We start from the raw sequence: 14,957 nt of genomic DNA on the forward strand, positions 1-14,957 counted from the left end.
GTCCCAATACATATTTGTGTAACAATGGATTTGAATGGTATGTCTTGGTTTATTTAATAATCTTCCATAAAATTATATTTTAAAGAAAAATAAATTTTAAATAACCCTGAATTTATATAACACATTTTAGCTGATTAAAAAATAATTCATTGTTCCTCAGGCTAATAAGGGTTATGTTCCCCTGCCTACCTACCAATGATTGCTTCTCATTGTGCTATATTTTAACACAGTTGTGTGACGGAAGAGTAACATCAGCCTGAACTGTGTTGCATGTCACAGCCTTAAGTCAGATTTGATTTTAATTGTCACATCTGTTAAGAACCATCTCAGTATTCGTGTAAGTGGAAGTGCACTGATTCTACTTTAATCTTATCCATGTAAACCACTTGGTGGTAGTGGTGGTCAGCAAACTAGTAGCTCCCTTCTATGTTTGGCTCAGTTTAATGAAGAAATACGAAGAAGAATAAGACTTATTTGAAGTTTATTACATATTAGCATAGCCAGATAATAAAGAAATAATGGAAGAAATGCAACAAGCGTACGAACACTGCATTATGGTAACTGCTTACAGCCAACATACAGTGCTCATTATACTTTTGTATACTTAAATTCAAACCCAACCTACAGTTCCTAATATTCAGTATAAATGTCTTACACATACAGAAATTGGTATATGGTCAAGAATTCTTGACCATATAACTTAAAAAAAACCCTGCAGTATTACAAAGTGTAAAACATACTATTTTTAATATGGGTTAACTCCATTTCACTTAATTCAGCACATTTTCAAAGACTCATGCTGAAAGGGTGTGTGTGTGTGTGTGTGTGTGTGTGTGTGTGTGTGTGTGTATGTGTGTGTGTGTGTGTGTTGATGAACAGGTAGTTTTCACATGGAAAATATGTAACCCCATAAAATGGGAAGTGAGCTTGGAAATACCTCTGTTGTTCATGCACCTGTCTATATGAGCACCTGATTATCAGTTTGAACTCCTGCATATAACATGCATGTGCAATTTAGGGGGTTATATTTTAAATAGGGCTGTCGATTAATCATAGTTAACTCATGCAATTAACTCAAAAAAATTAATCACAATTAAAAAATTAATCACGATTAATCACAGTATTAATCTCACTGTTAAACAAGAGAATACCAATTTAAATTTATTAAATATTTTGGATGTTTTTCTACATTTTCATATATATCTTATATTCTGTGTTGTAATTGAAATCAAAGTGTATATTTTGATTACAAATATTTGCACTGTAAAAATGATAAACAGAAGAAATAGTATTTTTCAATTCACCTTATACAAGTACTGTTGTGCAATCTTTGTCCTGAAAGTGCAACTTACAGATGTAGATTTTGTTGTTGTTACATAACTGCACTCAAAAACAAAACAATGTAAAACTTCAGAGCCTACAAATCTACTCAGTCCTACTTCTTGTTCAGCCAATTGCCAAGACAAACAAGTTTGTTTACATTTACGGGAGTCCTCTTCTTATTTATAATGTCACCAGACAGTGAGAACAGGCATTTGCATGGCACTTTTGTAGCCAGCATTGCAAGGTATTTATGTGCCAGATATGCTAAACACTCGTATGCCCCTTCATGCTTCAGCCACCATTCCAGAGGACATGCTTCCGTGCTGATGACACTTGTTAAAAAAATAATGGATTAATTAAATTTATGACTGAATGTCTTGGGGGAGAATTGTACGTCTCCGGCTCTGTTTTACCCGCATTCTGACACACATTTCATGTTATAGCAGTCTCGGATGATGACCCAGCATGTTGTTCGTTTTAAGAACACTTTCACTGCAGATCTGACAAAATGCGAAGAAGGTACCAATGTGAGATTTCTAAAGATAGCTATAGCACTGGACCCAAGGTTTAAGCATCTGAAGTGCCTTCCAAAATCTGAGAGGGACGAGGTAGGGAGCATGCAGAACTACAGAACCTGAACCACGAAAAAAGAAAATCAACCTTCTGTTGGTGGCATCTGACTCAGATAATGAAAATGAACTTGCTTTGGTCTGCACTGCTTTGGATTGTTATCGAGCAGAACCCACCATCAGCATGGACACGTGTCCCCTGGAATGGTTGTTGAAGCATGAAGGGACATATGAATCTTTAGCGCATCTGGCACGTAAATATCTTGCGACGCCTTCTACAACAGAGCCCTGAGAATGCCTGTTCTCACTTTCAGCTGACATAGTAAACAAGAAGCGGGCAGCATTATCTCCTGCAAATGTAAACAAACTTGTTTGTCTGAGTGATGGGCTGAACAAGAAGTAGGACTGAGTGGACTTGCAAGCTCTAAAATGGTACATAGTTTTATTTTTGAATGCAGTTTTTTTGTACATAATTCTATATTTGTAAGTTCAACTTACATGATAAAGAGTGCACTATAGTTCAATTCACCTGAATTGAAAAATACTATTTCTTTTGTCTTTTTACAGTGCAAACACTTGTAATCAAAAATAAATATCAAGTGAGCACTGTACACTTTGTATTTTGTGTTGTAATTGAAATCAGTATATTTGAAAAATGTAGAAAACATCCAAAAATATTTAAATAAATGGTATTCTATTATTGTTTAACAGTGCAATTAATCACGATTAATTTTTTTAATCACTTGACAGCCCTGATTTTAAATACTGGACTAGACATAAGGTGAAAGAGAAAAATGAGGAAAAAAATAACAAGAAAACAATGAAATTACAAAACAGACAATCCCCCAAACCCTTTTCATTCCTTAATGTTACGGTGAACTCTCTTGGCTTTCCTTCCTCCCTCTGAAGTGAAGGAGGCTATAACAGTTCACTAACGATGCCTGCTTTTCTCATTTTTCACTGGCTGAAGCACTGATCTAGCAAATACTTGTGCATATGCTTAGATTTAAGGCATGAATAGTTCCAAAGTGTAGTCATTGAAATGGTCTTCCAATTTTTTGATCAAAATTCAAAACTTCAATGAATAGTTTAACTGGAAATCAAAATTTTGAAAATGCGAGATAACTGTAGAATAAAAGCAGATTAGTGGTCAAAACTTCCCTGTTTGTGAAAGCAACTCTTAGGCCTCTTTCCTGCAAAGAGTTTCACATGCGGTTAACTTTGTCTGTAAGTAGTCTCACTAACCTCAATAGGATTAGTTATATGAGGAAAATTGAGCATTATTATTAGTATTTATTGTTTACTCGCAGTAAGATCAAAAGGCCTCAGGTGAGGTCAGGCCCTCTTTTTGGTAGGTCCTTTTTGAACATATATAATTAATTCAGTTGGCCAAACAAGAGAGAGAGATGCTCAGCTGGTAAATAGAGCTATGACACTTAGGATCTGATCTGGCCTCCAGAACACATGCGTTATTCAAAGCACTCTCTTGACTTGCAAGGAACTCTCTTCAGGCGATGTGTAATTAGCAGTAGATGTCACTGCTTACTATGTGACCTGTGCTCCGTGGAATGGATAGACTGTCTTGTTTAATGTAATTCAGTGCTTAAAACAGAGATCTGAAAGCAAAATCTCTTTGGTTCTGTCCCCATTACTGCCACTGAATAACTATATGACATTAAGTCACTTGACATTTCTGTACCTCAGTTAGCTCATTTTAAATATGGACCATTAGAGGGGCATTATGAAGCTTAATTAAAGTTTGTCAAGTGTTTAGATCTTTGAATGAAAGACTTCTTCAAATTTTTTTTTTAGGTTTATTAAAAATAATACAAAGTCAAGTTCTTGTCATGGGCTCTAGGTCCCTTTGCCATACATTAAAATGCAATCATAAATAAAAATCAGCTCACCTGAAAACCAGTCAATATCTCCCTCACTCACAATCCCACCCTTTATCTTACTCTTCTGTCCCTCACTATCCCCCTTCCCCAAAGCCTTGGTAAATACATGGGCCTTGCAGTCATGAAGGTCAACTGATTCTGGCTATTTTAGATGAAGAGGGAAGTAGGTTTCAAAGCTGAGGTCTCTCATGGAAAATACCTTACTGGCAGCTTCCTCTTTTTTATGCTATGGAAATGCATATTATTATTATTATCTCATTTATTAGGGAGCTATCCAGTGCATTCCAAATCAATCAGCTGACTTCCCGCTAAAGTAAGCCAGTGTATAGTGGGGAATTTTAAACAGTTGTTTCTCCTCACAGCAGTCGTTAGAATGTATCAACAGTAATGGGTATTGTGCATCAGGTAGACATGGCATTGGTCTTACACTATTCTTTAAGATTACCTTCCAGCAACTTAACTCACAAGGCCAAATTTTCCCCTCAGTTACACCCATGCAACCCCATTAACAGCAATGAAGCCGCGTGGGTATATATGAGCACCAAAATCTTTTAGTGCAAATTGTAACAATATAAAACTTTTCAAAGTTTAATTAGCCGGTGATGAAATGCTTTGCTGTAACCATTTAAAAGGGTTCATTCCTCTACAGTTGAAAGGAAATGCAGTCTCCTAAACATTTAATTAGTATTAACACCAGAATCAAAGCTGTAAAAGACATCCATCAGAAATGAATGAAGTCGCAATATTACAACAAAAAAACTTCAAAAACAGACTCCAACAAGAGACTGCTGAATTGGAATTAATTTGCAAATTGGACACCATTAAATTAGGCTTGAATAAAGACTGGGAGTGGATGGGCCATTACACAAAGTAAAACTATTTCCCCATGCTTATTCCCCCCCCCCACAGTTCCTCACATCTCCTTGTCAATTGCTGGAAATGGGCCATTTTCATTACCACTACAAACTGTTCTTTTTCTCTCCTGCTGATAATAGCTCACCTTAACTGATCACTCTCCTTATAGTGTGTATGGTAACCAGGGCCGCCCAGAGGCGGGGGGCAAGTGGGGCAATTTGCCCCGGGCCCCGCAGGGGCCCCGCAAGCCCTGGCCTGGCAGCGGTTCGGGTCTTCGGCGACATTTCGGCAACGGGGGGCCCTTCAGTGCTGCCGAAGACGCGGAGCAACTGAAGGGCCCCCCGCCGCCGAAATGCTGCCGAAGACCCGGACCGCCGCCAGGTGAGTAGAAGCGCTGCAGCTCCCCCGCTTTGCCCCAGGCCCCCGAATCCTCTGGGCCGCCCTGATGGTAACACCCATTGTTTCATGTTCTCTGTGTATATATATATCTTCCTACTGTATTTTCCACTATATGCATCCAATGAAGTGGGCTGTAGCCCACGAAAGCTTATGCTCAAATAAATTTGTTAGTCTCTAAGGTGCCACAAGTACTCCTGTTTTTTTAGCCAGTAGAAATGCTGGGAAAAAATGGATGCGCTTTAGACTCATGCTGATTAGGGAAAGTATTCCAAGTCTCCTTAATTGTATGCCTTACTTTGAGAAGGTCTGAGATAGTGTGAAATGAAACTCAGTGGTAGTGCATCGTCTAAGACATCTGTAAATGATTTAGTTGTGATAATGTCAGGTTAGCTGCAGTGAACTCTTTACAAGTGAAGTGCAGCACCACATTTGAGCTGTGTGTGTGAGAGGACATGGATCCATAGGAACTCTCTCTGTTTTGGGCAGCTGTAAATGTGCATGTAAAGAGAGCTCTAGTCATTTTCCTTAAATGAGCAAAGCTGTATCATTGCGCTCCATAAAGTTTAACGCAAAACGTCATCAGTACCTATGTAAAGGTTTGCAGTTTTGCCCTTGAATCAGGAAGGAAGCAAACAAAATTAAAAAGAACAAATTCATTTAAAACTGAGGTTGCAATCAGGGTAGTCCTGTAGCACTGTTGACTAGCATTCTGCTTTCCACTGTTCCCAGCGACTATCGGAACAGAGGGTCAGTTAGAGGCGTTAGAAAACTTAGGAGTAGAGTCAGTAATGTAGCAGCTTGGCCCCTTTGCATCACTCTGTCCTGCTCCAGGAAAAGGAGTAGGGCCTGGGAGGAGCAGGGTGAAGGGTGCAGTTAGGGCAAGTGAGGGGAACCAAGTGTGTGTGCTGGAGACAGTATATGAGACTGAGAGATAGATAAAGGCTAAGAAGAGCAGAAGAAAGCAAGAGAGCCCAGAGCAAAGGGAAGGAGGAAGAGGGACATTGGCTGGTTGGGGAGGGGAGGCTGTGGCCTGGAGCATGGAAGAAAGTGGTGGTAGATGGGACAGATAGTAAACAAGGTCACAAGGAGGAGGATACAGAGGTTAGCTGGTAGAGCCACGAAGTATATCATGTGGTGATCATGTTGCTTTCTGACATGCAGATTTTCCCATGAGATAAAAATATTAAATGTAGCAAATCATCTTCCTAAAGTGACAGAATCATGGTCTATTTTCTCTCTCCAGAAATTGCTACTGAGAAATGGAACACAGCTCCCTCCCTCGCCCCCTTCATTTTGCTGAGATTGAGTGCCCAGGGTTCAAACTGCTGGCTACTCATGGCCTTTTCACGGGTTGCATTGAAATCAGTGAGAGTTACAAACATTCAACGCATCTCAGAATCAAGTCTTAGAAACAGTTGCTTAAGTGGCTTCCACAGGGGCAGCTACAACATGTTGACTTACTAGAGAGGCATCACTCACTGGGTTGGCTTTCACTGTGCTGAGGAGAGAGGGTCCTTTAGAAGGCTACAGGCTTCCCTCAGGGCTAGTATCTCCAGCATGGGAATGAGTGGGCTGCCACCTCTGATTTTATATACTGGCTCCCATCTCTGAATTCCCAAGCCTCTGGAATCCCTCTCCTCTTATGAAAGACTTCAGCTTTCTGCAGATGGAATTATTTGGGTAGATGGCTCTCTCACATAGGCCTTGTGACTTACCTCTTCTGATGGTGCACAGCTGTTTGAGGAAGAAGGGTATGTGTGTTTTTCTCCATGTACAATCGCATCCCTTTCTAAATGTAATCTGTAGGGTGTTCATCCTTTATCTGGTACTATAGGTTCCTTCAGACTGCTCCAGGCATAACGAAAGCTGAAAACATAGCTGCATTATTGTGAAATTACTGCTTACACCTTCTCCTTAAATTGATTGCTGGAGTGCCAATATAAACTCCATAACAAAAGTAAAATATCTCTGCTTCTACTTTAGTTATGGGCACATTGGTAAAAATTTACTAGGGAAAGGTTTTTCTCTCAATAGCTTGTGAGTGGATTATCTGAAGCACGGAAATAGGGAGTGAATTATTAAGACTTTTGTCTTGCAAGTTTCAGTTTGACATTATTTCGCAAGTGAAGCCATCTTACATTACCGTAGTGTGATGTATTTCTTCTGCATAGACATAAGTGAAATTCACGCCAGGGACTGTGCCAGAGTAATTTGGTTATAATTTTTTGCACAGAAAGTGTGTGGAAAGTCTGCCATAGTGGGAGTAGTACAAGGTGCCTACAATCTTCCCTCCTGCTATAGGCTCCAGAGGCAGCCAGGAGAGTCCCCAAACGGAGCAGTGCTGACCAGGGAGAAGGCACAGGAATTTATTTATTCAAACTTATAAGGAGATGCATGTGTCCATCCAGAGCTCTGAGCTCAGTACCATAGTTTTACAAGCTCATAGACTTTAAGGCCAGAAGGGACCAATCATGATCATCTAGTTGGACCTCCTGCATATCACATGCCACAGAACCTCACCCACCCATTCCTGTAATTGGTCCATAACCTCTGTCTGAGTTACTGAAGTCCTCAAATCTTGATTTAAAGACTTCAAGTTACAGCGAATCCATCATTTACTCTAGTTCAAACCCACAAACAATCCATGCCCCATGCTGCAAAGGAAGGGGGGAAAAACCTAGGGTCTCTGCCAATCTGATCTGGGAGAAAATTCCTTGCCAACCTCAAATATGGTGATCAGTTACACCCTAAGCATCTGGGTGAGACCCACCATCCAGACATCCAAGAAAGAATTCTCTGTAGTAACTCAGAGCCCTCCCCATCTAGTGTCCCATCTCTGGCCATTGGAGATGTTTTCTAATAGCAGTTGCAGATGGGCTATATGTCGTAATATGCAATCTTATCATGCCACCCCTCCATAAACTTATCAAACTCAGTCTTAAAGCAAGTTAGCTCCCACTACTCCCTTTGGAAGGCAGTTCCAAACAATGACCTCTTCAAAACTAATCAGCATATCAGAGCACAAGACTGCTCTTCCCATCCAAGCCACCCTTGCAGAAATCTCCCTCACCCCACAGAGAATAGATAAGTTTTGCAACATAGCATCATAGAACCATAGGGTTAGAAAGGACCACAAAGGTCATCTAGTCCAACCACCTGCCAAGATGAAGGATTTGTTGTGTCTAAACTGTCCAAGACATTTGGCTATCCAGCCACTATGCTATAGTTTGAACCCATGCCCTGAAGGATAATCAAATTCAGGCTCTGTTGGATAACCAGAGAAAGAGTGAGTTCCAGAGTGAAGACCCCTCACTGAGAATGCCCTTCCTCCAGACCCATCCCCTTTAAACCAATAGGCTGACGGAGTGACTCTCTGGCTCCGGTGATGCACAATGGAAGAGGTGGACTCTGAGGAGTAGGGCCCAAACAGCTGAGAGCCTTATAATTAAAAATCAGCACATCCCCACTGCAGTCTCAACCCCAACAGGTTTGGTAAGAGGAAATTTTCCCTAAAATTGTCTGTGGGGGGGAATAAATCTGGGAAAGAGCTTCGTAAGCATGGTAGAAATTGAGTGGCAGAAAATTGTTTTGCAATAATTATGTTGTATAATGTCACCTAACTGTATGTTTCATTTCAGCCTGATTCCTGCAGAAAATCATCTTCTAAAACCAAGCGAGACAAGGAAAAGCAAGCTTGCAAAAGCTGCAACGAAAGCTTTAACTCCATCACTAAAAGGCGGCACCATTGCAAACAATGTGGGGCAGTGAGTATCAGAATGAAATTGTAGCAGTGTTTCATTTTCTGTCCATTTAATTAGTCTGTCTGCAACAGATGACTTTTTAAATCAAATTCTGAGTTTGTTTCATTCTGAGGGAGCTTTTCAGTTTCCAGTAGGATAGGCACTGGAGTTTGCAGCAGGGCTGTGATAGAACAGACCTTTCAACTTGCCTTGTCCATTGGGGATCTGGCAAAACAAAGCAAAGTTATGGCGGTGTAAAAGGCCATGAGTGAGTGGTTGAGGAGACAAATGTCACACTTCTGTGGCTGAAAGGAAAGCTGCCTCTGTACCTGGGTTTGTTCTGTATGTAGTGTTCCAAAAAACAACCTCATTGACCAGGGTTTCCTTCACATGACTAGCACCCCTTACCACTAACCAACAGCAGAATAAATAGTCTGTAACACAGCTCATCTAGATCTTTATCAGCAGCCTCTTGCTGCAGGCTTCCAAGTGCCTTCTTCCTTCTCCTTTTCTGAGAGGAAACCATCCATTTTGTAGCTAGGGTAATGAGTTCCAGCTGTCCTGATTGATTTGATCAACCAGAAGGCTACAGGGGCCCTCAATATTCAGTGCTAAAGTGAAGGGTTGCATTTCCCCAGTGGCAAAACTAAATCAGGGTGCTTTTGGCCAAAGAGGGTGTTCTTCTGTGCTTGAAAAGCCTGGAGAATCCAGCACATGAAAAATCCAGGTGCTAGAAGCCTAAGGCCTGGATTTTAAAGGGGCCAAAGGGAATTAGGTGCCCATCTCCAATTGAATCTCAGTGGGTTTTGGATACCTGATTCTCTGAGGCTCTTCTGAAAATCCCAGCCCAAAATTACATGAGGTTGACTGCCTTATTGTGGCTTGAAACTTTCCTTCTGGGATATCAGTTTCAGGGTTTCATGTTCCTGGTGTAACTAGTTTAGAATAGTTAGTGAAATAATATCAAGTTTTTGTAGAATGGAGATAAATTTGGATCTGAACAGACAGTCAGGTAAAATGTGTAGCTAAGAATATTAAAAGCCATCCTTTTCATAGATTCATAGATTCTAGGACTGGAAGGGACCTCGAGAGATCATCGAGTCCAGTCCCCTGCCCGCATGGCAGGACCAAATACTGTCTAGACCATCCCTGATAGACATTTATCTAACCTACTCTTAAATATCTCCAGAGATGTAGATTCCACAACCTCCCTAGGCAATTTATTCCAGTGTTTAACCACCCTGACAGTTAGGAACTTTTTCCTAATGTCCAACCTAAACCTCCCTTGCTGCAGTTTAAGCCCATTGCTTCTTGTTCTATCCTTAGAGGCTAAGGTGAACAAGTTTTCTCCCTCCTCCTTATGACACCCTTTTAGATACCGGAAAACTGCTATCATGTCCCCTCTCAGTCTTCTCTTTTCCAAACTAAACAAACCCAATGCCTTCAGCCTTCCTTCATAGGTCATGTTCTCAAGACCTTTAATCATTCTTGTTGCTCTTCTCTGGACCCTTTCCAATTTCTCTACATCTTTCTTGAAATGCGGTGCCCAGAACTGGACACAATACTCCAGCTGAGGCCTGAGTAGAGCGGAAGAATGACTTCTCGTGTCTTGCTCACAACACACCTGTTAATACATCCAGAATCATGTTTGCTTTTTTTGCAACAGCATCACACTTTCTAAAACATTCATCTCAGGAATCCAAATACTATTACAGTGGAAGAGAGACTATTATTCTGGAGTCAGCTATCTTGAATCTTTGGAGTTTTTTAAAATAATTATTAAAATAAATACACTTTCTTTGGTATTTAAACTGTTACATCGAAGCTCAGTTTTAAAATAAATCAAACAAAAAAACTCCCCATGGACAAAAAAAATAATGAGAATTAAGTTATTAATAATTTAATGTTAAATAAACAGTTGTTGGTTGTGCAGTGTTTTCTGGTGCGGGTAGTAGAATGCAAATGAAAGGAGTTAATTTGCCTCTAGCAAAGACTATTTAAAAAAATGTTAGTTTGCTTTTGTTTGTGCATTTCAGTGCACTGAACTGGAGCAATACAATACTTTGCATACGGTGCACTGAACTGGAGCAATGCAATGCTTTGTGTAGTAATTCATATCTTGTGGGCATACATATGAGAGCGTACTATTGCGACTGAAGAGCATTCAGACTCTTGTTGTGTAATAAAATGAGATTTGAAGTTAAATCCTGCTGACTGCTCTTATAATGCACATAAGGGGGTGGATCTCCTTCCCCATAGTGGCTCTGCTACTGCAGTTAGTACCATGAGACTGCAAATTTGAAAACCGACTTCACTGCTCTGTAATGGGATATGGAGACAAGGGGCCATATCCTCCACTTTGCCAGGTTCACCTTGCACCAAAACTTAAAGCAGCTAGAGGTTTGTACAAGTATCCTCACTCTGCAGGGGGAATCTCTGCTGACACAAAGCTGTCTGTGCCATCTCCTTTACCAGCCCTGTTGCCCAACTCCACCACCGCCTGTGCTGGAAATTCCACTGCCCGGGGTGAGGGGAGGCAGGGGGCATATTAGGGGTGGGGAGGGAAGAAGTTGTGTTAGGAGGAAAGAGAAGGAAAGGCGGTTCGATGGAGCAAGGCTCCATTATGCTCCATTCACCACTGGTGTTCAGTCTCTAAGGGACCTTATGCCAGCAGCATAATTAAAGCTGTCCTCCATGGCCAAGCAACTGAGAGAACCCCTAACTGGCCTCCCTGGGAGCTTGGGACAGTGGTGGTCCCAGCTCATGAATTCAAACCCAGCCAAGATTAGTAGTGAATGACAGTTGCTGCCATTTGCTGTTCAGTGGGCTACGTGAAATAAGTCGGTGCTTTTTGCTCCTGCTGGAGGGATGGGCACATAAACACAGCTGTGCTCACCGTATTCCTGTGCATCGTTCCAATAGACTGAACTATCCTCTTCCTCTTGAGGAGGACAGTACCTTGAGTTGAGTGGTTAGGTTCGTTGCTTGGGGTCGTACAGGGGAGCGGTGCAGATAAACAGACGAGTTGAGTCTCCAGCGCTGTAAATCCAGCACTTTTCGCAAGCGCTGATTTCATGTCAAGTTTAATTGCTTATTTGGGCCAAACCAGAAAAAAGAATTGAAAGCCATAAAATCACTGCCTCCCAACCCAACGTGGCATCAGGCAGATCATTATATGCAGTGGACAGTTTATTGGCCTAAATTCTCAAAAGTGACTCAATTTTTGGACGCTGAGCTCCAAACAACTCAAAGGGGCCTGATTTTTCAGACAGTGCTAAGCACCAAGCACCACCTCCCACCCACTGTAAAAATCAGGCCTCTTTAAGGTATCTCAAGCTGGGCACTCATGATCATTAGGCACCGAAAACTTAAGACTATTATAACTCAGACCTTTTATATGGGAACAGAAAAGCAGATACCTGTCAGTCACTTTCTGAATGGTTGGAAACACAATACAGGACAAAAAAATCTTTCATTTCTGATTGAGGGAAGAGAGGTGTCCCATCTCAGACCTTGACCTACGTAAGTTACAGGACGTCTGTCAATCTGTCTCATCCTTGCATTAGTTTGCAGGATTTTATTTCAGCAATTTACCTGCAGCAAAGTGGTTGTAAATAACAGGGATTTTGTTTTAATAGTGGCTGAAGAATGAAGTATTATCTTTCTGATACAGGTTATTTGTGCAAAATGCTCTGAATTTAAGCCACTTGCAGATAACAGCCGTCACAATCGAGTGTGTAAAGACTGTTTTCTGCTATCATCAGCAGTCCCGTGCAATACAGGAGCTGAATCTATGGGAGAACAAAAGAAAAAAACTGCAGTCGAGGTACAGTTATCTTGCTAATAAGCTTTTAACATGCTTGATGCCTGAAGAGGCTGGTTATTTTATTTGTTATTAAATCCCTTGCGGCGTGCTTTTCTCCATGATCTTACACCATTTTAGTAGGCTATCACTCACAACATACACCTGACAAACTGGCGCTTGTAGAGCTGTATGGACGTACACTGTGAATCCTATTTTCAAACATGAGTTTTGTACTTTTCATGCAGGGATACACTGGTTTTGCAGGGAAATTTCAGCCCCCATGGGACATTCCATTCCATTCAAACGAGTGGCACCTTATCCAGCTTTCTCTAGGTGTACTTGTACAGACATCAGATCTGTTTCCATGTAACGTCTCTTGTTCCCATTCTGGAAAGCTTTGTGTTCTTGAAATTTCACTTTCCTACAAAATGGCAGTGCAATTGACCATTTTTCACAGTGATTCATGCAAGGGCACGCCAAGCCATTTTTGAATGAATAATCCTGTGTGTGACATATCAAGCAGTAGTAGAGTGGGATGGCCACTGTCTTTGCAACCTTTCTGTTTGGGGCAGACTGAGTGAGAAGAGCGCACACACAGCACTCGCCCAGAGCTGTGCTCTACTTCATGCTCCACCAAGACATGAGGATGATCTTGTGCTAAAGGCATGGTGCTGGGAGCGGAGGTGTCATTTGTGTTTAACTGTCCCTCAAGGAATACTGCCTGCATTGGATGACCTGGAGCTGGTGCAAATGACCATATGCCGTAGCACAGAGGTGTGTTTAGGTGTGTGGTGGGGATGGGAGGAAACATGATCACAGTGCTTTGAGCTTTGGCTGTTCTGGCTGCAGAGCAGCGGGGGCAGCTCCCAGAAGTGAGAGCAGTTTCTTGACTTTTCTGATTAATGGAATTCTCTGTTGTCTAGGTGCTTGACCTCAACTTTGTACTCCCATCTTGGTCCCAAATCCTAGAGGTGCAAAGTGGGGTAAAGTCATAGGTGCACGCTCCCTTCCTGAACTGTGTCTTCTGCAAGGCACAATGAAGTATCTGGCCCTGTGGCTTGATATCTTCAAGCTGCAAAGTCTCTCTTATACCATGCACCTGTGATTACAGCCCAAGAATAAAACTGAGTATGCCCCAGTATTGCATGCAGTATGTCACAATAACCTATCAATGCCATTTCAGCAGAACTATCTGCCAAGAAAGTTAAAGCTTGCACCTAAACAGCAGAGAATTCTGCTAATCCTAAAAGTCAGGAAGCTATTTAAAAGCCAGTGAAATGTGACCCAAGGCTTTACTTCAGAGAACAGATTACTTCCTGTAAAAATCCAAGAAATGGAGTAGTTTTCATTCACATGCTCAGACTTTTAGCTCTGTGCTAAGTCTTCAAAGGATCAGGTAAAATGCAAGAAAGGTGGCAAGTGCACAAAAGAGAAATATTTGAGCAAGTCTGTTTCTTCCCTTCCTTTTTTACATAAAACTTTGTTAATGAGCTTAATAACAACTTGAGAGCTTGCCACTTCACAAGTGCTATTACAGATGCCAAAAATCCTCTAGAGATTTTTTCCGCTGGAAAGGCCAATACAGTATAGACATTTTTTCAGTCACAAAAAGCCTTTTTTCTTCCTTTTGTCACACGGCCTTGGGGTATGGTTCATCATATTTCCTCCCATTCATATACTAGAGTCTCTGCTAATTATAATGTTGGAAAAAAATGGGTTTCTAAACACAGGCTATAATGCAGTCCAAAGAGCAGCAGTAAAAATACTGCATTTTCTTAACTCTATCCTTCTGGATGTTCTTGTTGGTTGATTTTTTTCCCCCCACTCAAATCAAGACATTTGCCTAGTCTACACTAGAGTAAAGGATGTATGCGGTGGATAGAATGTCTTGTGCACTTCCTACAAGAGGGAAGATTGTGCATCTTGGTGCCTATCTATGGTGAAGCAGGCTAAGTGGTGAACCATGGAATAGTGTCAGCTTTCCAGCCCTCCTTTACCAAATGACCTCCTACAAACAAACCAAATAGGAAGAGGTTACTTACCTGTAACTGGAGGTTCTCTGAGATGTGTGATCCCATCTGTATTCCACATATGGGTGCGCATGCGCGCTATGCCTCTGAGTCCAGAAGTGTTTCTTAGCAGTGTCCGTTGACCCGCACATGTGTAGTGCATCCCCTTGTAATCCCAGCTGAGGGTATAATAAGTAGTGCAGGTCGATAACCTCTCCAGTCTCCCTCTTACCATCATGGAATCCAGTCTGAAGCAGAGGGTATGGAGGGCGGGTCGTTGAATACATCTCGAAGCATCTCCAGTTACAGGTAAGTAACCGCTTCTTCTTTGAGTGATGGGCCCCTGTGTGTATTCCACA

The 14,957-nt window shown here is 41.5% G+C and overlaps 1 protein-coding gene across 1 annotated transcript in view; it reads left to right on the top strand.

Annotated features, from left to right (window-relative positions):
* Positions 1–14,957, top strand: part of FGD3 (FYVE, RhoGEF and PH domain containing 3) — a 187,288-nt gene that overhangs the window by 157,955 nt on the left and 14,376 nt on the right. The window contains exons 16-17 of the mRNA XM_024223450.3: positions 8,683–8,808; positions 12,458–12,610. Coding sequence (XP_024079218.2) covers positions 8,683–8,808; positions 12,458–12,610 — 279 coding nt within the window. The remainder of the gene's footprint in view (positions 1–8,682; positions 8,809–12,457; positions 12,611–14,957) is intronic.

This window comes from Terrapene carolina, unplaced genomic scaffold (assembly GCF_002925995.2).
Source record: "Terrapene carolina triunguis isolate 2854851 unplaced genomic scaffold, T_m_triunguis-2.0 Scaffold89, whole genome shotgun sequence".
Taxonomy (NCBI): domain Eukaryota; kingdom Metazoa; phylum Chordata; order Testudines; family Emydidae; genus Terrapene; species Terrapene triunguis.